Source organism: Astatotilapia calliptera, chromosome 12 (genome assembly GCF_964374335.1).
Source record: "Astatotilapia calliptera chromosome 12, fAstCal68.1, whole genome shotgun sequence".
Lineage (NCBI taxonomy): Eukaryota > Metazoa > Chordata > Actinopteri > Cichliformes > Cichlidae > Astatotilapia > Astatotilapia calliptera.
Genome location: NC_137433.1, coordinates 1,598,098 through 1,621,696, shown reverse-complemented (window position 1 = coordinate 1,621,696; position 23,599 = coordinate 1,598,098). Strand labels below are relative to the sequence as shown.

The window sequence follows — 23,599 nt, the reverse complement described above, 5'->3', positions numbered from 1 at the left end:
GTCAGCAAGGGCAATCTAGCTCTGGCTTTAGCACTGGGCAGTTGCACAGGAGCTTGTTTCCATTCTCTCATCTGCAAACCTTAACATGCTCCCATCAGCCAGTTTTGCCACCGGGAGCAGGCGATAGCCTGCTTCAGCAACAGCACGCAAATTTCTCCCGTTTGTGTCTTTAATATTCGCACAAGTGTCGAAGAATCAGAAAGGTAAAGTCCAGTTTAAGATGTCAAGGGTAAAATGAAGGGAATGGGGACGAGTTGTTGCAGTCCCTTCATTTTACCCCGAGCACTCGGCTATGACGAACCTCTTATCTCTTGCTGTTTTGCAATCATCTTACTTTTAGCTGAAATTTTCTTTTGTTAGCACTAAATCCAGACTCCATATATTTCAGATCATACTGACAGTCCCTGTTAACGAGCTCACATTCTCAGACTAATCAGCCCATTTATTTCAGCAGCCCAATCATTCAATCAGTCATGTGTGGTAATATTATTTAAGCCTGTTTGACCAAATCAACTTCTAGCAGTTATAAAATTCATTCTCTCACCTGCAGAGTGGTTTTAACTGCATGCACTCAGCATTTGCTTATTCCCCATTGGTTTAAAGTTGATCAGTTTCTTTAAAGCATAACCCAACTGAAAACTATAAATGTTTTTAGCTCTAACACTCATACCGTCACAGTCCTGGGTCAGTCAGTTTGAGTTTTGCATTATTACTGAACTTTGATTTTGTCAGTATTTATCATTTCTAGTCTTTTGGTTTCTGTGTTAGTGTTCTTTGTATTCTCGCCCTGAGTCTGTGGACGCAGTGATTTGGGGTTTGGTGTATTATTATTATTATTATTATCATTATTATTATCATTTGTGGACTCATGTTCTAGCTTTGGGATGATTTGTGTTCTGGTTCTGGGATTCTGGGCTGGTGCTCCCCCTGTTGGTCCCTGGTGTTAGTGTTTCCTCTGTGTCGTCAGGTTAATCAGGTCCAGCTGTGTCTCACAGCTGTGTGTGATTTCCCAGTGTCCCTCTGTGTGTATTTCATGTGCTCGTTACTGGTCCATCTGTGTTTGTCTCCTGGAAACTGTCTGTGAACTTCTTGTGTTTGCCTTTTGCAATAAACCTCCCTCACAACTCCAGTAAATGCCTGCATTCGAGTCCTCTTTCCCACTGTGTTCCATGGTTGCTCTGTCTCCCCTGTCAGCTGTCTGCGTCTATGTCTTGTGTTTCCTGTTTTACTTTGTAAGTCTGTGTCTCATGTCAGTGTGTCTAGTTTGGCTTCCCCTGGTCTTATTGTGTGTGATTACTCCCAGCTGTGCTCTCCTCCTGTGTCCCGTTCCCTCGTCATCCCTCTGTGTGTTTTAGCTGTGTGTTTCTCTCAGTCAGTGTCGCATCGTCCCCTCATGCTGTGTGTGGTTCCCCCTGAGATCGCCGGCCCTAGTTTCTTGGTTTTGCAGTGTTTTGCATTTAGTTCCCAGTTCCTAGTTTTTGGTTTTGCAAGTATTTTTTGTGCATGTTTTGCCACTGCAATAAAGCAGCCTCCTTGAGTTTATTCCTCTGTCTGTGGACAGTGTGTCCTGCATTTTGGGTCCTACATCCTGCCTGCCACAGCCGTTTCATGACAGAACGACGCAACCACACAATGGACCCAGCAGCACTCGCGCCGTCTGAAGAGCTGGATCAGACGTGGATCAGCTATGCAACCAGTGGCTGGATTTTCCTGAGGAGGAGTATCGTCTCGCTCTAGCTAGCCGGCTACAGCGACTGGTTTCTGGTCTCCCCTGGCTACTGAATTCTCTTCACCTGCTTATACAGGACTTTCTTCTTAATACACTGCATCTCCACCCCCCAACTGCAACCGCTCACCTGCCCAGCCTGCAGGAGGACGAATCAGGCGATTCGCAGGATCCTCCCTCTTTCCGGAGAAAACAGCCTTCACGCTGCCGTCACCCCTCGCTTGCTGAGCAATTTCAAGTGGTGAGTGATAATGACTGTTTACACACCAGCACAGGCTTTTTATAAAGCACTGGGGCGCAGCCACATCAGAACTTCTCCACATCACCATCAGTTTCCCCTGCCTCTCCAGCCCCTCCTTCTCGGTGGAAGCGATGTCCATGCCATGGGCAGTCATCTCCAGATGTGGTGAATCAAAAAGACTGTGTTCCTTCTGAGCCGGGACTTAATAACCGTGTGTCAGTCATTCCTGAGTCTATAAACTGTCTGCTAACTCCGGATTGATAAAGTTAGAAATCATCAATTTCTCCCGAGGCCACATTTTCTGGCTCCATGGATTGTAGAGGAGTTTCTCCTGCTCCTTCAGAGCCCAGGGATATAATAATACATACAGTTAATGTTGGCTTCGAGTCTGGGAGACTGATTTTCCCCAGGGCTTCCCCTGACATGAGTTGCTGACCTCAGCTGGCTCTGGACCCCCGGAGGTCACAGAATCTGCACAGATTCAGTTATTTGGGCTTAAATCTTTTCTGTATGACAGATTTCAGATTCTGATATTTAAGACATTTCCTGTTGTGATTCCATAATTTGATATAAGTTCTTGAACTGAAGTAAAGTTTTCATCTTAAAGAACATGTTCTAGGTTTTTGTTATCCCCTTCCTATGCCCTGACAGAAAAGGTGGTATTTTCTATATGTTCTGATCCAAACAGGTATCAGTTTACATGGGATAAGTTATTTTTTAATTCCCATAAGGCTGTCAGGGAGGTGTTTAAGTTAAAGCTTTATTATTATAAAGCAGTTACGATGCTTAATACTGGAACTTATGAAGGCAGATTATATATTTTACTTTTCAAAATAGTGCGTGTTGTGGGTCCAGCCATCGGCTGTCTAAGAAGCCTGATTTAATGCAGTTTGGGTCCTCCTGGTTACCCATCAACAGGACCCAAAGGTCCAGATGAACAGAGTCAAGGTTTTGGGATCTACTTACCTGAAACATTGAGCATGCACCCAGACACAGGCTTCAGTCAACACTGCATCATCATGCTCGGTGCTGCCCAGATTCATGTTGGGTCTTGTGTTATTAGAACATAGTTTTAAATCACGGAGCCCAAACAATAAATTACTGATCAGCTTTCATAGGGATTTTTGTTTTTTCAAATACAGATAAATTATAAAAATATTTCACTGTTTATCAAAACAGGGAATGATATTTTCCCCACTGCTGGATGTTATTGTTGCTGGTCTCTCTATGAACACTGTGAATGTTTGTAAATAAACAACTCTGCCCTTCAAACAGTCAAAAGTCATTTGATTTGCACAAACCGGACTTTGAGAGTAAAGAGTTGCATGCAGGGGTTTGGAGCTGCTGCAATGCTTGCGATGCAACACTTTCATGTGCACGGTGCCTTCTTTGTGCTCCTGGAAAGTGGACGCAGTAAATTCTGCACGTAGGAAATAAATTTTTTTCTCATGCTGAAGTTTTGAACTATAAATACACAATGCTGCAAGTCGTCAGAGCTGTTCTGGAGCGAGGTCGATACAATGTTACTCGTGGTTTTGATGTTTTGGCTGGTTTGTATACACAGACACTGAATTACTGAGTCTGGGACTCTGTGCAGACAACTTCACACTACAGTGTGTCTGAGCCTGAACTATGTGTGTTTTACCTTAATCCGACTGACAGCTTCCTGTGCCTGCATCATTCGGATGTTCTTCGATGGTGTCTTATCTGACAGCAGCTGAGTGGAGCCAAGATAGTTGGCTGCAAAGATGATTCCATCAATTAGGTCATCTGGGTCACAGGGACCTGGAACTGGAGTATGACACAGAGTCACTACATGATACACACATACACAAAAACGCATAAAGGCTATACATAAGTGATTTTCCTTCAGATAGGAACAGCTTCTCCTCAGGCTGAGTTTGACTTTTTATAGGATTAAAGTCCTGAGGAAACATTAAGCACCCTTACTGCTTCCATAGGAATGAACAGGGTACAGCAAGATGATGATAATGACGCGCACGTGATTAAATGATCAACAGCAAGTGTAACCCCATCATTAAAATTAGAACTTCTGACAGTTTGGGGCTCTGAAGCAGTCAGAGCTGAACAAACCAAAGTGGAAATGTTTGGTCACATCTAGCAAAACCACACACAGCATATCAGTGCATAAAGTCACTAACTGCCAGCCACAGTGGTGATTGGGATTTGTAGCCATAGGAACTACGCAGCTTGCAGTCACTAAGTCATCCATGAACTCCTCTGTATACTGAAATCAGACGGGAAACGATCTGTCCAATAGCTGATGCTTGGCCAAAGCAGGGTCAGCGAACGGCTGATAAAGAAAAGATGCTGCTATAGGCCGGGCAAAGTCCTGACCTCAACTCAAGAACTGTTCACAAGCAAATGCCAGCAAGCTACAATGAACTAAAGATCCACAATGATGTAACCGTGTCGTAAAGTCATACAGAAAAAATATTTAAAGTCATTGCTGCTAAATGTTGTGGTAGAGAACAGAGACTGATTGGGTGTATTTGTTTTCTCATCACTGCAACAGTATCCATGTTTCCAAAATGTAACAACATCATCGACCTCTGTGGGAGCAGAGTTCATGTAGCTGCTCTGCTCTGTCGGTACGTGGCAGACCAGTGGCTCCACACTGTTTTTGCTGGGCCCCCCTTTGTTTTACAAGAAAAATGTTCACCCCCCCCCCCCCCACCACCACCACCACCACGCAAACACATCCTCCAACCACACACACACATATTTTGCTCCATTGTGGTTTATTTCACACCTCAAACATTTAGTAAACAATTAAGCAAATACAAGTAAACTGCAATAAATTACAGGTGGTAAGAAAAGAAACTACTAACTCTCTTACGCTACGTCCGCACCTACACGGGTATTTTTGAACACGCAGCTGTTTCGTCCACGTAGACGGCGTTTCGAATCACCGAAAACTGAGCTTTTTTAAAACCCTTTTTTGCGTTTACGTGTGGACGAGGAATACAGTGTTCGTCACACAACGTCAAAGGTATGCGCTTTTTTCACGTCACGCTGTGGCCACGTTATTGTTTACATGAGATGAACTGCAGAATGGAGATAGAGACGAAATGCTGTTAATCTGACTGTCTGCAGGTTTTACACGCAGTTACTGTCCCTCCATTTACAAAGGCAGAGGCGTCACAGTGTCATTATTTTACTGTAGTTGTTTTTTCCTGAGTAATAATGTTCAACATTGCTGTCAATACATTTTTCAAAAAATGCCTCTCTGTGCAAAATGGGTTCAAAAACATAAACAGCTGTGGGATCCTGTTTGTCTGTGATTTGAACAAATCGTGTCAGGATCAGCCTGATATTATTTGTATCCCGCTGTAACTTTACTGTATAAAGAGCAAACATCTCCAACATGTCAGGAGTAGTTAGTCATTACAACAAGTGTTTGTGAACTAAAGATCAAGAATGTGGGATCCTGTTTGTCCGTGATTTAAACAGCCCAGCGCTGCTCACAGGGAAACCCAACCCTGCAGGGAGACCTACCTCGGCACTTGTGCAGGTGAAGCCAAAGGGAAGATTTGCTTCACCACATTTTCTAGTCTTTGGTGTGGAAGGAAGTTGGTTTGGAAACATAGTTGGCGATGCTTCATCTCCTGCTTTGCGTTTGTGTGGGCGCCCCGTCAAAAACATGTCCGTTATGCCAGCAGTGTCTAAGAGTTCTTTTTTCTTTTCATACCGCGCCCCCAATTATTACAATAATACAGCCTTGAGGCGACTGTTGCTGTGATTTGGTGCTTTATAAATAAATTTAATTGAATATATGAGAGTTATGTTTTTAATTTTTCAAGGACGTCCTTGAAAATTCCTTTTCGCCTTGTATACACTTTAAGACTTTAAGTACAATTTGTAATCCTGCCACATCCAGAAATACTTGGATGACACTGTTATTGAAGTGTGTGTTAGAAATGGACAGGAATCTGAAAATAGGGATCTTCTACAAGTTTTCAGCCACCAGAGTCTTCCCAGAGATGCCTCTTCACACACTGATGCACCATCCTGGAGTATTTTATCCTTTGTTTTACCGACTTTTGAAATCTTTGGACTTGTCCTGCACTTTGGGTTCTCTCACTTTCACACCTAATACAAATTATTTGTGACAGTATTGTTGTAATTTTTATTAAAAACTGGAAAACAAAGCATTTTAACTTTTGGTCTTTTCCCCTGTGGTATCGAAGAGTTTGACTCATCTTTGCCCAAAAGTGGAATCAAAGCACTTAACATCCAGGTTTTTGGTTAAACTGATGTCATGTTAAAACAGAGTTTATCTGCATGTTATTTAATAGTTAATCAAGCTTGATTCTAATCAAAGTATAGTCACGAATAAACGGATCAATATGATGAATAATACAATGCAGTTTGAGTTATGATGTGTTCTTGGCTCTCTGTGTGTGGGAGTAAAAGACAGATGTGAGACTCTGTGACTTTAACGTGTATGATTTAAAAAGGAAATAATACAGAGTGCACTGTGATTGTTCCTGTGTAACTGAGACGTCAGGCTGGAATTATGAAGACGCATGATATTCATGTGTGACTGAGCTACAGCGTGCAAATGTATATGCAGCATACATACGGGAAAATGTGTTGTTGTGTTGAAATGAGTATAATGGCTGAATTTTGCTCCAGTTGATCTGTGTGAAGATCAGAGCAGGAACGACAGAGTGGCTCAACATCGGGCCGTGTGTCACACAGGGTGACGCTGGTGCTGAGGAGGGGAGGCAGAAAGAACTAAAAACTAACCAACTAGTCTAAACTAAGAAACACTCAGATATTGAGTTAAATGTAAGAACCATTTAATGGACAATATCAAAAACGAATGAAGGCATTTCAAACCATGAATCGCATTCTTCAGTGATGAATGATGCTGCTTAACTGTGCAGGCGTTCAATATGGCATGTTACTACAGAAGATGTTCACGTATTACTAAAGTACAACAAAATAACAAAATCATTTAAATAATTTAAAAAACGAATAAATCACAACTGAAAAGTGTGGTGCACTGTGCATTATGTCGTGGAAAATTCATGACAACCACTTCAATAAAAGCTAAACAACACAATAAATAATGCAGACATTTTCTTCTGCTTATCTGAAGTCAGGTCGCTGAGGCAACAGCCTAAGAAGACCTCCCTCTTACTCCAAACACTGAGCTGTTACCAGCACATCTGTCCAGCATGTCCTGGGTCTACGCTGGGGGCTCCTCCCAGTAGGACATGCCCAGCTGGAATAGCTTACAACTGAGCTCCTCACCCTAACACTGAAGGAGAGTCCCTCAGAGAAAGATCAGTTTCTTTGTATCTGTGGTCATATTCCCATAGATCAGGCTGGGCCATTAATGACTGACATATGAAATGATCTCATATCATGGAGTTATGGGGCAATTTGAAACTCACCTTCCACATATGTGGGAAAGGACGCAAGGCTTCTCCTGGACTGTAAATGAAAAGACAAAAGTATGTTAATTGTTAACTGTGTGAGTTGACTACTGAACGAGTAATCCAGTGTTGACCTCACCTCTTTACTGGTGGGAGAGGTTTCAAAGCTGTCGTGCTGTAGCAGGTGCTGACTGGAGGACTCTGCTCCTGGTGGAGAAGGTGACGCTGAACCAGGCGACTGCAAAAGAGAATGAAAACAAGCACAATAACAAACACATTTTAATGCAGATCTGTGATTTCTTACTACGTAGAACAACATTCAGTTCAGTCTTATTTACAGTGCTAACTTTGTAAGGTAAAGAGCCTACAGTTTAATAAAGAAATCTGACCAGTCACACAACCCCTATGAGCAAGAATTTGGAAGTGGGAAAGAAAAACTCCCTTTTAAGATAAGATAAGATAACCTTTATTAGTCCCACACGTAGGGATGGGTACCGGTGTTCTGACATAAACGGTAGTAACCAGACCGAAAAGCAGCGCACATTTCGGTGCTTTTTTTTCCTGAGCTGTGATACACTTTAGATTCTAGCCAATCATTTTACGTTTCCGAGGATAGTAGGCGGGGCCAGGTACGTACGTTCTTTTAGAGCAGAGCTACAGATTAAAAATGCCCAAGGCAATGCGGTCAAAGTCTGGCTGTACTTCACAGCAAAAGATGCAAACTCAGCAGCAACAAGTGCTTTAAGCTGATACTGTGATACTGTCAAAGGAGGTAACACCTCGAATCTGATGAAACACCTGGTGACGCATAGCGTTTTTTTAAATGCCCCGTATTTGATAGCTTGCTGCGAGACCTCACACCGAGCACATCTACTGCGGGTGTGGTGCCTGTTATCGGACCCGGAGTTAGCAACATCCCCCAAAAACCCGAAGAGGAGAGTCCTGGCCCCTAGCCCTGCCACTGTAGCAGAAATGATGAGGATGATGATGCAGCAGCAGCCGTTCTTCTCTGCGTGAGGAGCTTAATGTTGTTCGTGTGTAATTTACGTTGAGTAGGCTAACCACGTTATTACGTTAATGCATGTAAGGTGAACTAGCAAACACCATCATAGCTACATGCGGCTGTCTTCTTGTTTGATAGAGTGATACCATATATGCCCCATAGCTGCAGAAAAGGCTAACATTGTTATCTTTTTACAAAAAAACAGCTGAACATGAGAGGTTTTAGGACCAATTTTGTGTTCTCCATTCTTTAAGCACCGGCACAGTTTCAAAAGTACCGATTTGGCACCGGTATCGGATCAAACCTAAACGATACCCATCCCTACCCACACGTGGGAAATTAGTTTTGTTACAGCAGAAACAGGATGAAACCAGGCTCAACAATCATCTGACACTACTGATTGGGTGTGAGGGGACAGAGAAGAGAGCGAAAGACAGCATATAGTCCAGGAATATTTTCAGTCATGGAGTCTCTGAGCACTTCATGAAATCATCATTAAATCTCAGTATTTTTTCTTCACCACCTTTTTTATTCTCACAGTTAGTATGTGTGGATTATTACTTCCTTAGGTTTTAAAGATAATCAGTTAATACATTTTCTTTTTCTCTGGCTGATCGTTCAAATGTCAGCAGTTAGTGTTGGTTGCAGGGATAGGTACTCGAACCTTCATTTTAACTGTCAGGGGATCTGTGTTGGTATTACCATCAAAGAGTATCGGCAGAAGAAAACCCAAAACTTAAAGTGATTCACAGGAAATTAAAACAATGCAGGTTCAGAATTCACATTGAAGCAGGTTAACAGTATTCATTAAATAAAAAAATAAAAATAATAATAGAATCCATTAGAATTAAATGCACACTTCATGTACATCTTCAAAACCCTTCAGTTGTTCGTTTCTTATTCATAGAAACATACAAGAGCTCATCATGGAGGCGCAATGACGGCCTCTGATCAGGATAAAAGAGACACTCGGACAAGAAGTTTATAAAAAACTAACAAAATGTAAGTAATAAAAAATAAAAAAATAGACACAGATATGACATTTTGTGTAGTTCAAAATTGCAGTAAAAAGTTGAATGTAGAATTCATATCTTTTGCACAAATAATAATTATGCAGTAAGAAAAGCTGCAAACCATGTGTGTTGCATGGACAGCAGATACGGTTTGTTCCTTCTCAGCAGTTTTTCTTGATGTGTGAACGAGGTGGTGGAGAGACTGCTCAAACTGCCCCCGAAACACATAAACCATAGGTGTCAAACTCTGGCCCGCGGGCCAAATTTGGCCCGCAGCCTAGTTATATTTGGCCCGCGAAGCCATACCACATTACTATTAGAGCTGGCCTACTGGTATTATACAGCTAATATATATATTGTTTAGTATTAAGCTTTGCTTGTTCCACATTCAGTTTTTCAGCAAAACTTGTTTGAGTCCATAAGAAAAGATTCATTCTTATATCTGGAGGAATAAATATATTTCAGTAAATATTAATGTTAGCCCGCGACTTTGTTCCAGTTTTGAATTTTGGCCCACTGTGTATTTGTGTTTGACACCCCTGACATAAAGTGATGGTCACACATCACAGAGTAATATTACAGGTGAGCTGGGTTAAACTGTGTAACGTCTCTCGCTAGCTCGGGTGTACTGGCTGACACTGAGTCGACTCTAACGCTATCATCGGATCCAGCAAATCCGACTGAATTTTGAGTTCCTGCATCTTTTATCTTAATGCTTCTGTTTTTTCTTTTAACTAAATGTTTTCAGTTGCTGCCTCGTCAAGGCCAGAAAGTTCTGGGACAGAGCAGCATTCATAGTCCACAGCAGGACTGCCTTCCATAGGCTGCTCATCTTCTGCTGGTCCGCTAGCTCAGGTCTATGGATCCCGTACACTCAGTCTGGCTGAATGGAGTGATCATTCCCAGTGTTGGTCAAGTTACTTGAAAAAAGTAATCAGTTACTAATTACTGATTACTTCTGGTCTGATCTGGAGTGAAGTGCAAACTGTAGATGTCGCTGTGAGCAGTGACAGTGAAACTGTTACAACGAATACTCACTCACCACCATCTTCTTTATTCAGGACCAAACGCAAACTTAAAACTCCAGTATATTTGGATATGATATGCATTTATACAGAACTCTGACAGCTGAGAACAGCACCACCGCCTGGCAGCACCTGGGAATTGGAGTTACGGCATTTATCATGGCAGTGGAGCTGGTCATGCTGGCGTCTCGGTGGCAACGCAACATTATGTAAAATGATTATTCTGTGTAACTTCTGCATATTTTTACATTTCAGTTAGTTTTAAAATCACACAATATCTTATTGAGTTTAACAGATTCATTTGTTTAGTCTTCTTGTTTATTCACACCTACAGTGATTTGCCTCATTCATGATTTTTTGCATATTTGTCACACTTCAAGCTTTAGATCATCAAACAAATAACACAATAAATGCAAAATGTAATTTTTAAATGAGGATTTTATTTTTTAAGGGAAAACTGTTGAATTCCCTTAAACCTAGCAACATAAATTAGTTTAAATTCAGCCACACTGCAGGGTTGTTGAGAATAACTGGATCACCAAAATCTCTTTCGGCAAAATGTTCAGGTATTTTTGTGAGACAAGCATTTGTGGAGGGGGTGGCATTGGGTTTGTATTAGAACATTTGTTTTTCACACAGGCACAGGTAGGTTTGATCAGCAGAATAAATCACCACTTTGACTAATATTAACATTTGTTTGATGATTTGAAACATTTAAATCATACAATTAAGCAAAAAAGTAACAAATCAGGAAGGATACAAATGCTTTTCACAGTAGTGCACATTAGTTTCATTTAGGAAATATTCACCTACAGATGCCTAAAAATCTTAAATCTGTGTCTTTCTTCTTCCAAAGATTTGACTTTTAAATCTGAACACTGTTAAAACAACTTTATCTGGTGTTCAATCCTCTTTTAGTTTTTGCAGGATGCTTGCTGGGTCTGTGTTCACTAACATTTTGAATCAGTACATTTTTGTTAAACACTCAATACCTGTGAAAGTATTGGAGGAAAACACTGTTAGAACGAACATTAATGCTCTCACGTCCTGCATGTGTTCGCAGAAAACACAAATCTTTCCATCAGAAATACTCTTAGATTATTCCACCAAACATACCTCATCCTGATCATGTCGGAGAGTTGGATGTTTCTCCTTTGCTTGTTCCTCCTCAAACTTTTCTTCCTGATACATCCAAAAATTTTCCATGACTTTCAATAAAAGAACTAATTCTGGTGAAGTTCCACAGATGAACGAGCCTGTAGAGTGTCGTCGTGTGGGTACATGCACAGCTCTATCAGACAGACCCGACAGGCGCTCGGGTTTCACCGGGATATCAGGATTCACCATGGGATCAACACTGCGAGTGTATCTACGTGGATCAGTAAGGACATCGTGTTCGTGCCAGTCACCAAAATGTATTCCAACATAACTGTTGTTGTGGATATTTGAAAAAGTGACATTTAAAACATTAGTGCGATCAAACATTGACTTTATCTACATAGGAAACAGCTGTGGTCACGCTGCAACTCGATCCACACTGAATTATTTAGCCAGTCTTACCTTTCTCACTCTAACCCACGATAAATAAATCATTTCAACAGGAATGGAAGAAGCAGAGAACACCATCACTATACCTGATAGTTTTATGTAGGATAAAAATCCTGTTTGGATTCATCGCCATTAGCAATACAGCTGCATCTTCTTCTTCTTCCAGATCCTCTTCCTCCATCTCACTTGTTTCCTAGCATGCTGCTCTGTTACACCACCCTCTTCCTTTTTCTCCTGCCTGATATTTAACCAACCTCAGATGCTTATCTACCAAAACATGAGGAGTTTTAAGTGCTGTAAAAGATCAGAGTACTGTCAGTACGCCATATGTAAATATTGGCAATCAATGCATTTATAGAATAATAATGACCAAAAACTTAAAATCACTCTCTCTCTCCAGTTGAACACAGGACACACACAGATCTGACCCCCCCCCCTACATGGGCACTCCTGCACCTCTGAGATGTGGGAGTCATTTCAAGGTTCAAGGTTCTTTATTCGTCACATGCGTAGTTATACAAGTATAAATTCTCTGTGCTCGAATTCTTCATAAAACTACAAGTGCTCGTGTGAAAAAAACAAACGATATCAAAACACGGGTTCAGTCAATGAAAGTCCAAAGTCTTGTGACCCATGTTTGATTTGTTCTGCCATAAAAGCGTGGCTGAGGAGGACGGCTCCCAAGTGGTCTTTGTTTGCACTATTACAGACGCTGTGTCAGCGCTGTCACATTTAGATCAACTGCAGGGTTTCAGGAGATTTTAGACCCGACGCATGAACTGGTTCATCGAGCATCACTCTGAACCAGTATGTATCTAATGTTTGGGATACTGCAAAACACACACACGGAAGTCAAGAGTGTGTTTGTACACAGCCGACCAGATCCTGTCCAGATCTGATAATATTTTATCAGGACCAAAGTCAGTTAATATTAATTCATATTAATTAATTTTACACAGCATCTTGTAAAATTAAGCTTTACAGTGAGACGACTACATGATTAAAACCACCAACATCATCTCTGTTAATAACAAGATTATGCGTGTATACACACACACACACACACACACAAATCAAAAGTTAATCTGATTTTATTCTAATAGACTTATTAGGAATTTATAACAGAGAGCTCATGTTTAGAAAACAGAGGAATAAATAAATATATTTTTAAAAAATAGATCTTTTTCATTATATCTGGGCAGGACACACATCAGTCTTTTGTATATCTACGAACAGCAACAACACACTAGGTCACATGTCTCTGGTTTAAGTGGTGAGGGTCAGCAGTAAGGCGGCTGTTACACTAGTGGGAACGGACATCTCCAAAAACACAGGCACACTTTGGCAAACGGGCTCCAGATCAACCAGATATTTGAAGATTACACCAAACTGAATATTTAAAAAGTGTATTCAAAGAAACCGTGGTATTTGAAGACGTGACTTACAGTTTGGGTAAAAAACAAAACAAAGAAAAGGTTTTGACTCCGTCAGTGTTTGATGGGTGAGGATGACACGAACACAGGAACCATGAAATAATTACGGAAATTGGAACTAAATACACAATTTATTAAAAGGATCAAATCAAATCAAATTAATTTCTATTTAATATACATGTCATTATTAAATGATATTAAATAATTATTAATAAATTAATAAATATTAAATAAATGGGATATTTCCAATTTGTAATGAATGAATGAGTTCTTTAATTCATTTGGACACACGTGGTCCTGGACTCACACTCGGGCCCACCGCCTCACTAACTCAATTCAATTCGATTTTCTTTATGTAGCACCAAATGACAACAGTCACCTCTAAGCCTTTGATGTTGTAAGGTAAAGACCCTACAGTAATAAAGATCAAGCCCTTTGGCAAAAGTGGGAATGAAAAACTCCCTTTGAACAGGAAGAAACCTCCAGCAGAACCAGGCTGAGGGGAGGGAGACGGGACTAAAGACATGCTGTGGACGAGAGCCAGAGATTAATAATAACTCAGAATTAAATGCAGATTGATGTATGAACACGTGGTGAGTGAAAAAGGGGACAGAAGGAGAAACAATGCATCATGGGAATCCCTGAGCCATCACCCTCCTCACTGCTGCCCTCACCTCCTTCTTCCTTTGGACTTCCTGTTTTTCTATGTAAAACTGCTTCAGTGTCTCTTTATTTTTCTGCAGCCAGACAAATAGAAACAGTAAAAACAGTGTAGTTTCTCTTGCCTGCACATTTGCAGTACACGTTGACCCGGTACAGTACATGAAAATAAAGGCCCCAGTAAACATCGGACACTGAGTCTACATCGGCACTGGCCATCGCGTTCTTTAACGGCATCAGGTGATGTCTAGTTTTGCTACCAAACAGAGTGATTTGCATCCCTTAACGCTGGCATCAAACGTGTGACGACAGCAGCATGATTGTAACTGCACGACCTGAAACTCAAGCCAAACCAACTAGAACGCAGATAAACCTTATTACCGTCTCTTTCTGTGGACCTTTCCACACTTTCCACAGAGAGAGACGTAATAAGGTTTACCTGCGTTAACTGGAATCAACCACAACACAAGAACCACCGACCCAATGCTGTCAGCAGGTCTCTGTCACACAACCAAAACAGCTGCAGTGCACTGCAGAATGGAGACAGCACCCTTGGGTGTCCTGTTCTATCTGGCATCATACAATGAGGGCAGAGCCCTGGTGGACTGGGTCACTGAGTAGACTGGGATCTGGGAAGTTTGGAAGCTGTTTACCGAACTGTTCCTGAGGACCTTTGGCTGGTCTGCAGTTAAGTGTGGGGTGGTTGTTAGATGGCTATAGCCACCAGTCATCTTAACACGACTCACTGAGCATCTTTGGCACTTTTTTCCTGCAGCTGTGAACCAGTCTCAACACTACCCAAGCCTGCACTGCACGGTCTGATTAAAGGACAGGCATGCACGGCACGATGACCACATGTTTCTCAAGCTTCTCTGAATTACACCCTGCACAGCGATAACGTGCAAAAAAGTCCAAACACTTTATCTGTGATGATTTCTCGTTTTAACAGAATCTAGTACAACACACTGCACTCACTATTTACTTCCCAAATGAGTGGAGTTAATGTTGCAGCTGATCAGTGTTAATAAACAAAGAAGAAATTCAGGAACAAGCCTCACTCTTCAGTGCAGGAGTCCACTCAGCAGTCTAGCTCTTTATTGGTGTTTCAGGGGTTTCTGGGGCCTTCAGCCTGGCTCCACTCAGCCCTACACCCACCTCCTCCTTACTGACTGACTGAGCACCAGTGCCTGAAGGATGTCCGACAGGGAAACAATTCCCTCAGTACTGGAGCGCTCGTCCACCATCACCAACATTTGATTACAAATTGTTTAAAGCTCACAAAATCATTGCTTCTATCTTTGGAGCTCGTGGGGCTTATTTGCTCCAAACTAAACATGTGGCCGTTCAATTCATTTCAATCAGCAGCTGTCACTTTCAGAATATTTTCACCTTAGCATAAAAGTCATTATGCAATGACACATCTAAAACAGGGACTCTGCCCTATTCTCACCCGTTAGAGCCATGCACACATGTTTTATATCATAGCTTTTGTGTTTATGTCATTGACTATAAAGATTTAACCATAAAACTGTTTACATCATTTCATGTTTATTAGCCAAAGTTGTGATTCAGAGTCATAATTTGAGCATTTAAATGATCATCAGAGTGTAGAAGACTAAATCTAAAGCACCTCCAGGTAACTCGTGCTGTGAATAAAACTGAAGCTTGACTAAAACATGAAGTTTAAGGCTTGCTGTGATTTTACTGGTGAGTTTTGCTCATTTAAAAAGCTTCTGGTTTCCCTTCAAATGTGGAATGTGTCCCCGTGTCTACGGCGCTCCCCCGGGGAGGGAACAGGGAGAATGGGATGCAGCTTTCTACCACTTTTCTACACAACTTAATTCGTTTGGATTGGATCTCGTCTCTCCAGAATATTTTTTCATCTTGTTTTTATTCTTTGATAAAATTGTCAGCAGATGGCCCCGCCCCTCCCTGAGCCTGCTGGAGGTTTCTTCCTGTTAAAAGGGAGTTTCTCCTTCCCACTGTCGCCAAAGTGCTGCTCATAGGGGGTCACTGCCTGCCACCCACACTCGACCCGCTCCAGTTTGCATACAGAGCTAACAGATCAACTGAAGATGCCATTGCTACAACGCTCCACACCACCATCTCTCACCTGGAAGTGCAGGGCCGTTACGCCAGGCTGCTCTTTGTTGACTTTAGCTCTGCTTTCAATACGATACTCCCGGACAGACTAATAGATAAACTGCTGGAAATTGGACTTCCTTCCACCACCTGCCGCTGGATCAGAGACTTCCTCTCAGACTGTGTACAGAGAGTTAGAGTGGGGCCTCATCTTTCCTCAGCCCTCAGCCTCAACACCGGCTCTCCACAAGGCTGTGTACTGAGTCCCCTACTGTACACTCTGTACACACATGACTGTGTTAGTTCCCACCCAGACAACACAGTCATCAAGTTTGCAGATGATACCACTGTGGTGGGGCTCATCTCAGGGGGAGATGAGACTGCATACAGAGCTGAAGTTCAGAGGCTGTCAGATTGGTGTGCAGACAACAACCTGGACCTCAATACCACCAAAACAAAAGAACTGGTAGTTGACTTCAGAAGGAGGAAGTCCGAGCTGCAGCCTGTCAGCATCAACGGGGAGTGCGTGGAAAGGGTCTCCAGTTTCAAGTTTCTGGGTGTGCACATAGACACAGACCTCCAATGGAGCTCTAACACCTCTGCGGTCTTAAAGAAGGCCCAACAGCGTCTCCACTTTCTGAGAATCCTCAGAAAAATGGACCTGAAGAAGGAGCTGCTGACCGTCTTCTACCGCTGCTCCATTGAAAGTGTGCTGACATATTGCATCGGTGTGTGGTTCTCCAGCTGCACCACAGCACACAGAAAGGCACTCCAGAGGGTCATCAACATGGCCCAAAAAATCATTGGACATCCTCTTCCCTCCCTGAAGGACCTGTACAGCACTCGCTGTCTCAAGAGGGCACGCAGCATCCTACGGGACTGCACACACCCAGGACACCGGGTGTTTAAGCTGCTGCCGTCTGGCAGGAGGTTCAGGCTGCTGAGGTCCCGAACAAATAGACTCAAGGACAGCTTTTACAACAGGGCAATAGCCCTGATCAATGTAAATAGCTGACCTGACTGGATACCTCCCTGGACTTTTTAGGGGGAGGTAACAATGTTTAAAACGATAACAATAATATTTATATTTATAACAAGGTGCAATAATAATTAATGTGCAATAATAACAGTGTGCAATACACATACACTTATTCTTCTTTTTTATACTAAGTTAATATACTGTGTTGTGATGTGTCATATCGTGTCGTGTTGTGTTATATGTAGTGCCGACGTAGGACAGTTTTTCCAATTTCATTGTACTACTGTACTATGTATGACTGTGCAATGACAATAAAGAGTTATCTTATCTTATATGACTGTTGCATTATTGTAAGGTCTACATTACAATATAAAGCGCCTTGAGGCGACTGTTGTTGTGATTTGGTGCTGTATAAATAAAACTGAATTAAATTTTATCATCATTTTGTGCATTAGTTTCCTCGATGCGGTTACATGCTGGGGCAGCAGGTTGAGGCTCGCAAATGGCCACAGCCAGTAATGTTATGGGGATGGAGGTGGAGGTCTTTAGGGTGGTGCCACAGAGGCGCGTGTTGTCCAACATAAGGACGATGCTGGACAACACCTCCCACCCACTCCATGACGTGCTGGCCGGTCACAGGAGCACGCTCAGTGAGAGACCCGGACTACCCAAACGCACCACTGATCGGCACATTGTCATCTCATCAGCAAGGATTGGTCAAAGAAAGTGAGATTGGACATGTTGAACGTAAAAGGCAAATCAACTCTGTTTGTTCCTGATGCTCGAGTTTCATTCACATCCAAAGAACAGTTAATACTGGACAATATATAACTTGATGAATAACAGTCAGAGCTTTTGTACTTACATCGGCCCCGAGTGATGTCGGCAGGTCACATTCAGCAGTGGGGCTTAAGTCCTGCCTCATTACCCAAACGGGTTCCTTTGGCTCATCAGGTGTGTAAGGAGATCTGACTGTTCTATTCTTCACCTCCTCTATGGCCTCCTTAATGTCTTTGATGGCTAAAGATATAGCATCCCTCTTCTCCACACTGTTCCTCACTGGCTCCTTCACAGGAGTCTCAGCCTGCTGCTTGGCCGACTTCCCTCGACTGGCAGTCTTGTTGCTTTTGTGAGAGAATTTGTCCGGTTGGCGTTTTTCTTCTTTGTCTGTGGAATCTTTTGCAGCAGGATCAAAGCTTTGTGAGCCTTTTTTAGCCCCGTTAACACTGTTATCAGTATCGTCTTCTTGGTCGCAGCTGTCGACACGAGGATACGGAGCAAACTCTGCCTCCTTTTCTGGACTGTCCGACTCACCATCTGAACGTTCATCGTAGTGCCGCAGACGGGAGCCCACGGCCTCCTGCTGATGGTAATCGCCTTTTCCCGCCCCGCTCTGCAACAGCTGCAAGCCGGTCGCCGCCTGCTGTCGAGACTCTCTATCGTTTGCCACACTTGCAGAAGTTGACACTGAGGTTGGAGCGTCACATATTTCCTCATACACATGCTCAGAGAGCGAATACGTGTCATATGGCTCAGAGTACGCTTCAAGTCCAGCATCTAAACTTTCCAAGTCCTGACTGGATGAGACACAGGTTCTCGCCCCCGATTGGCTGTAGGATTGGGTGTAGACACAGTTAGAGTAGCCACCATTCAGTGTCTCCTCTGCTTTATCTTCTCTTTGGGAATTCTGGATATTAAGTAAGGATTCACGCGGCAGCATCAGGAACTGAAGAGCATAGTTAGGATGTGAATGGAGATGCTGCTGTTCAGCCTCTGCACTTTCAGTGTACTCTTCTGCCTCGGGCCGCAGCGGGAGGCTGTAGCTGTTTGCATCATCCTCGGACTCTCGCTGGGCCTCAGGCTCCAGAGACATCATCACTGGGATATCGTCTCCCTCTGCACGGTCAGTATGGGTGTGAAAGCCGCTCTCAGTACTTGCTGAGCGGGCCAGCATAGAATCCTCCCTCTCACCTTCAGCTTCCTTGGTCATCTTAGCGTGCTGCTCCCTTTCCTGTTGCGCTCTCTCCGCCTCCCTCTGCTGCTTCATCCTGTTCCTCTGTTGTTGAGTTCTGAGCCGGGCCTCACTGTCGCCCTGTCTGCGGTAACGTGTCACAGCAGGTCGGGGAATGGGCTGGATCTCGTGGGGCTTAGAAGACTGATCTCCATGTTGCAGCTCCGCGTCTTGCTCCTCCTGTGGCTTGTGGTGCTGTAGCATCCCAACTCGGCTTTCAGCATTTGCACCACTGGCCATTTCTGTTGTGACACCAGCTGAAGTCTCACAGCATCTGTAGCGCTTGTCCTGGTTGCTGTGGTTATGGGACAGGCTGGGGTGGTGTTGATGGCGAGAAGGACCATCCATCGCCTCCATAACGTCCTGAACAAACTCTGTCTTTTGGGGGTTCATGGCTGTCGGGTTGGTAAAGTGGTGTCAGAGAACGGCTTAGGAATCCATCATCAACAGAGCGAAGGCTGCTGGAAACGACTGCAATGGGTAAACAGAAAGAAAGAAAATGTGAGTAAACAAAAATGTAACAACATGAGCGAAATATGTGTCTGCTCCTACGTTCTCGCTGGAAGTGATACGGCGAGGACTTGCATGGTTAACAGGCAAAAACAGTAACTGACAAGCTAAAGATTCACACTTTTATTAAGCCAACACGTGTTAAAACTTCAGTTTTCACTTTTCTCTCTTGAATCTGTACAGACCAATACTTTGTGTGGGTATCTGCTTATCTCTGAAAGAGAAGGATTGAATAGCGCCCCATCTAACAGGTAACCATACCTTAGTCTGTTTGGGACTCTTTGCTTTGGCTGTTTCTGCCCAAGTACCTGAAACAGTTTGAAGGAACTAAAAGGAGCTATGCTGCAAATATTAGCTGTCAAAATGTTCTCCTGTAACAGTAAGCATGTGTTCTATCAATACCACTTTCATCAAAGAGCCTTAAAATCCAATAGAATAAAAACAATCTCTAATTATATAAAATTATAATAATTACATAATATAAATATAATTAAGCCACTTAAACTAAAAAGGTTTCGACGTGAGTAAAAGCACATTGTATGTCCTACCACAGCTCGGTATCTTTTAAACCTTTGTTTCAGAAATATCAGAGCCAAAGTGAGTGAACATCTTTTCTACAACAATGACGTGGTACGAGGAAGCCCCTCCCCCCTCTTTTCCTCTGGTAATCTTGTCACGGAGCCCAAAGTATGCTGAAAAGAATCCAACACCACAAACAGAAAAGCACAAGAAGTTCTGTAGCCACTGGTAGGCCTGTGCGATATGACCACAATCTCATATATGACATTTCTAATCCCCATAACGATATAAATCTCAAAATAGTTTAATTTCTGTAAATTCAGTGAATCTCAGGCAACTCGACTTATGTGAAGTGTTTTCAGCTGGGAGTCGTCTGTGAGTGCCATTTACCTCGTGTTTTTATTGGAGGTCATCTGTTTGATGCATATTCAGAAATTTGATGTTACAGAATAATGTCGATCATTTCCGTTTATTTTGAAAAGTCTCAATGGGATCTTGAGCTTTATTGTGAAAGTTTACGAGGAAAATAAACAAGCGGAGGGTGGAGCCACACGATGGTTTTACCGTCGTTGTTGGTAACGAAAGTACGCATAAAAACAGACGCTTGTCCCTCCACAGTGTGGTTATTTTAAATATAAGAGAAGCCACTCTAAATCTTCCCCATGGTAACGAAAACTATTTTAAAGAGTATTTTCCTAAGTTTGAAATTGTAATACTGTGACTACCTGTCACGTTACCCACTGAGACATAAGCCTGGCCGAACTGAACATCATTACTTAAAAGTATAAATGAGTAACTTCCACAGTGTACGCACTTACCAGTGTCCATGTAGTCAAAATCCCAATATTTTAAAAAAGGAACGCATGAATAAAACTATACAGAAGCAAAAATACATTCTTAGAGTTTGTAAAGACTTTTCAGTTTCAGCATTCCTGCTCAGGCCATCAAACAGCATCCTTGTTTGAAATCATTAACAAGATGATCCACAGCCGGGTGGAAATTTCACCAACACTCCTTCAGTAGCTTTCATATGCACTCCTGTCTGGAACAACCCCAAGAAACCACTATACTGTTGGAAATGGATTAAAAAAGATCTGGAAATGGTTTCTCACGATAAGACTGCTGGCATCCCAGCATTGCCCCAGCCCCATACTCGTGGATGGTTAGTTCCAGATTCCTGTAATGGGAAAATTTCCATTTTATTTACTATTTATTTATTCATTTCTTTTCCATCCCCCTCTTGGCTCACCCTTCTGGTAACCCAGCTATAAAAACACATATACACAGGACTTAATGAGCTCTGTAGAGGTTTCATTATACATTTGGTCTGCTTGTTACGTTGCTTATGTTAAATATTAGTTTTTAATTTCTTGTCTTCATGAACGCTGAAACGAACACGTATAACTCGGGTGGACAAACACAGATACTGTATGTTTATTTTCTGATTACATTTATGGCAGATCTAATAATCAGCAGTGTTTGTATTTTAAAGATGTACAGTGGCCTCTGTGAGCCTTTTCCTCTGTTCTTTAAGGACGATGATCTACATTTTAAAAATGTGTTTTCAAAGATACTTAGATAAAGTATAAAGAGACCTCTGTTAGCATGTTAAATGCTAAAGTTCACCACAGTACGATCACAAAGACTGAACTTGTCTGTCTTATTTGGAACGGTTGCCATGGCAAAGCTTTTCCTCTCTAAGAACATGGCAGGTTTAGGTGTGCAAAGTTGTATCTGGACAAACCAAAAAACAGCTACAAAAACCTCATAGCAGCTGTCGAGCACGGAGGAGGAGGGGTGATGATTGAATATGATTCACTCACTGAATACCAAAGTATGATCAGATAGGAGATCGTCTATTCAGCAGCTAAAGTTTGGGCCAAAGACGCTGAGACACCAGCAGAATCTGCAACAGAATATCTGAAAAGAAAAAGAATCAAGTGTTGCAACAGGCCTACGTCCAGATTTCAGATCAATGCCATGTGTGCATAAACAAATGACTGCAAAGCTCAACAAACTGAAACAACAGTGTGAAAAAGAGTAAGCTGAAATCCCTCCTCAGCAATGTGAGCGACTGACAAAATGACACAGAAAACACTTCAAACTACAAGCGCCTGTACGCACTGTTACAGGATTAGAAGCATTGATCTCAGCGGTGCAGTCCTGTGGGCACTTTTTTCTTACATAAAGATTTGACACTGTGTCTTATTTGTTATGAGATTTGTGTTTGGGAACATGAGCCACCCCGAGCTGGCCTCAGATTTCCTCCTCACGCACAGACAGCCACGCACACGTGGCTCCATGTGTGGGACTATTGTCCTTTAATGTTTCCAGCATCACTTTATCTTTGTCTAAAACACTACAGTAGTCGTTCCTATGTTTGGTAGAAGTCACCTTCACCAGGAATGAAGCAAAACTACCCACATTTTCCAATTTCATCCAGGTTTTCTGAATTTTCTGCACAACCAGCAGCTTTCCTGTCAACAACTACATCAGCAAAACATCTGTTTGATTTCAGCTTCTGCTTTTACAAAAGCTCAGCTGAAGTCCTGCTTTGAATGAAGCACGCAATAAGAAACCTCGAGAACCATCTACCCGTCGCACCGAGCTGGATGGACTGGTTAGCCCCGCCGTGGCTCTGCACCTGGAGACAACAGGGCCTCTATGTGCCGATTTATTCATGTCCGCTCTGCGTGGGTCCGACACAGCCTCACAAAGACACTGCCATTTTCCTTCACTCTGAATCCTGGTTTGACGTTTCATCTACGGAGCGCAGTTTTCCGTCGAACCACTCCTCAGTGAACAGACCGCGTAGCGAAGCTCCACAGAACAACAATAACAACAACAATAATGATGATGATGATGATGATGAGAACAACAGCCCAGCCCGGAGACGTTTGCTTTGTCCGCATCCCGGTGGGTCAGGCCTACAGCGAACAGCCCGGTCCTGAACACGAACCTGCTCACAGGAGTGATGTTGCTAAAGGATGCAGGTCCTCTGCGCTGCGGCCACATCGTCCTCCATCTTCCCTGTAGCGGTGCGTGCGTGTGTGCGCGCGCGTGCTCCGCAGCCGTTCAGCATCTCCTTCCGCTCACTGCCACCGTCACGTTACTATAAAGCACAACAAATAACGAAGTTTATGCGTTTTTAAAAGAGAACAATGTCTGGGTGAAAAAGCTTCATATAGTCACACCGGTCAATATAAAATGTATATATGAAAAATATATAAATATATACATAATATATTATAATAAATATTATAATAAATATAAATATATATATTATAATATAATAAATATAAATATAATATATTATAATATATATGTATGAAATATATATATATATATATATATATATATATATAAATATATATATTATAATATATATATATATATATATAATGTATATATATAATGTATATATATTATGTATATATACAT

The 23,599-nt window shown here is 42.3% G+C and overlaps 1 protein-coding gene across 1 annotated transcript in view; it reads right to left on the bottom strand.

Annotated features, from left to right (window-relative positions):
• The window catches only part of apba1a (amyloid beta (A4) precursor protein-binding, family A, member 1a), a 44,547-nt gene extending 21,308 nt beyond the window's left edge, over nucleotides 1–23,239 (bottom strand). Inside the window, exons 1-5 of the mRNA XM_026186996.2 lie at nucleotides 23,118–23,239; nucleotides 17,984–19,600; nucleotides 7,515–7,613; nucleotides 7,394–7,433; nucleotides 3,613–3,758 (exon numbers count right to left, since the gene is read on the bottom strand). Coding sequence (XP_026042781.2) covers nucleotides 3,613–3,758; nucleotides 7,394–7,433; nucleotides 7,515–7,613; nucleotides 17,984–19,522 — 1,824 coding nt within the window. The 5' untranslated portion in view covers nucleotides 19,523–19,600; nucleotides 23,118–23,239. The remainder of the gene's footprint in view (nucleotides 1–3,612; nucleotides 3,759–7,393; nucleotides 7,434–7,514; nucleotides 7,614–17,983; nucleotides 19,601–23,117) is intronic.
• Between the last annotated feature and the right edge of the window lie 360 nt (nucleotides 23,240–23,599).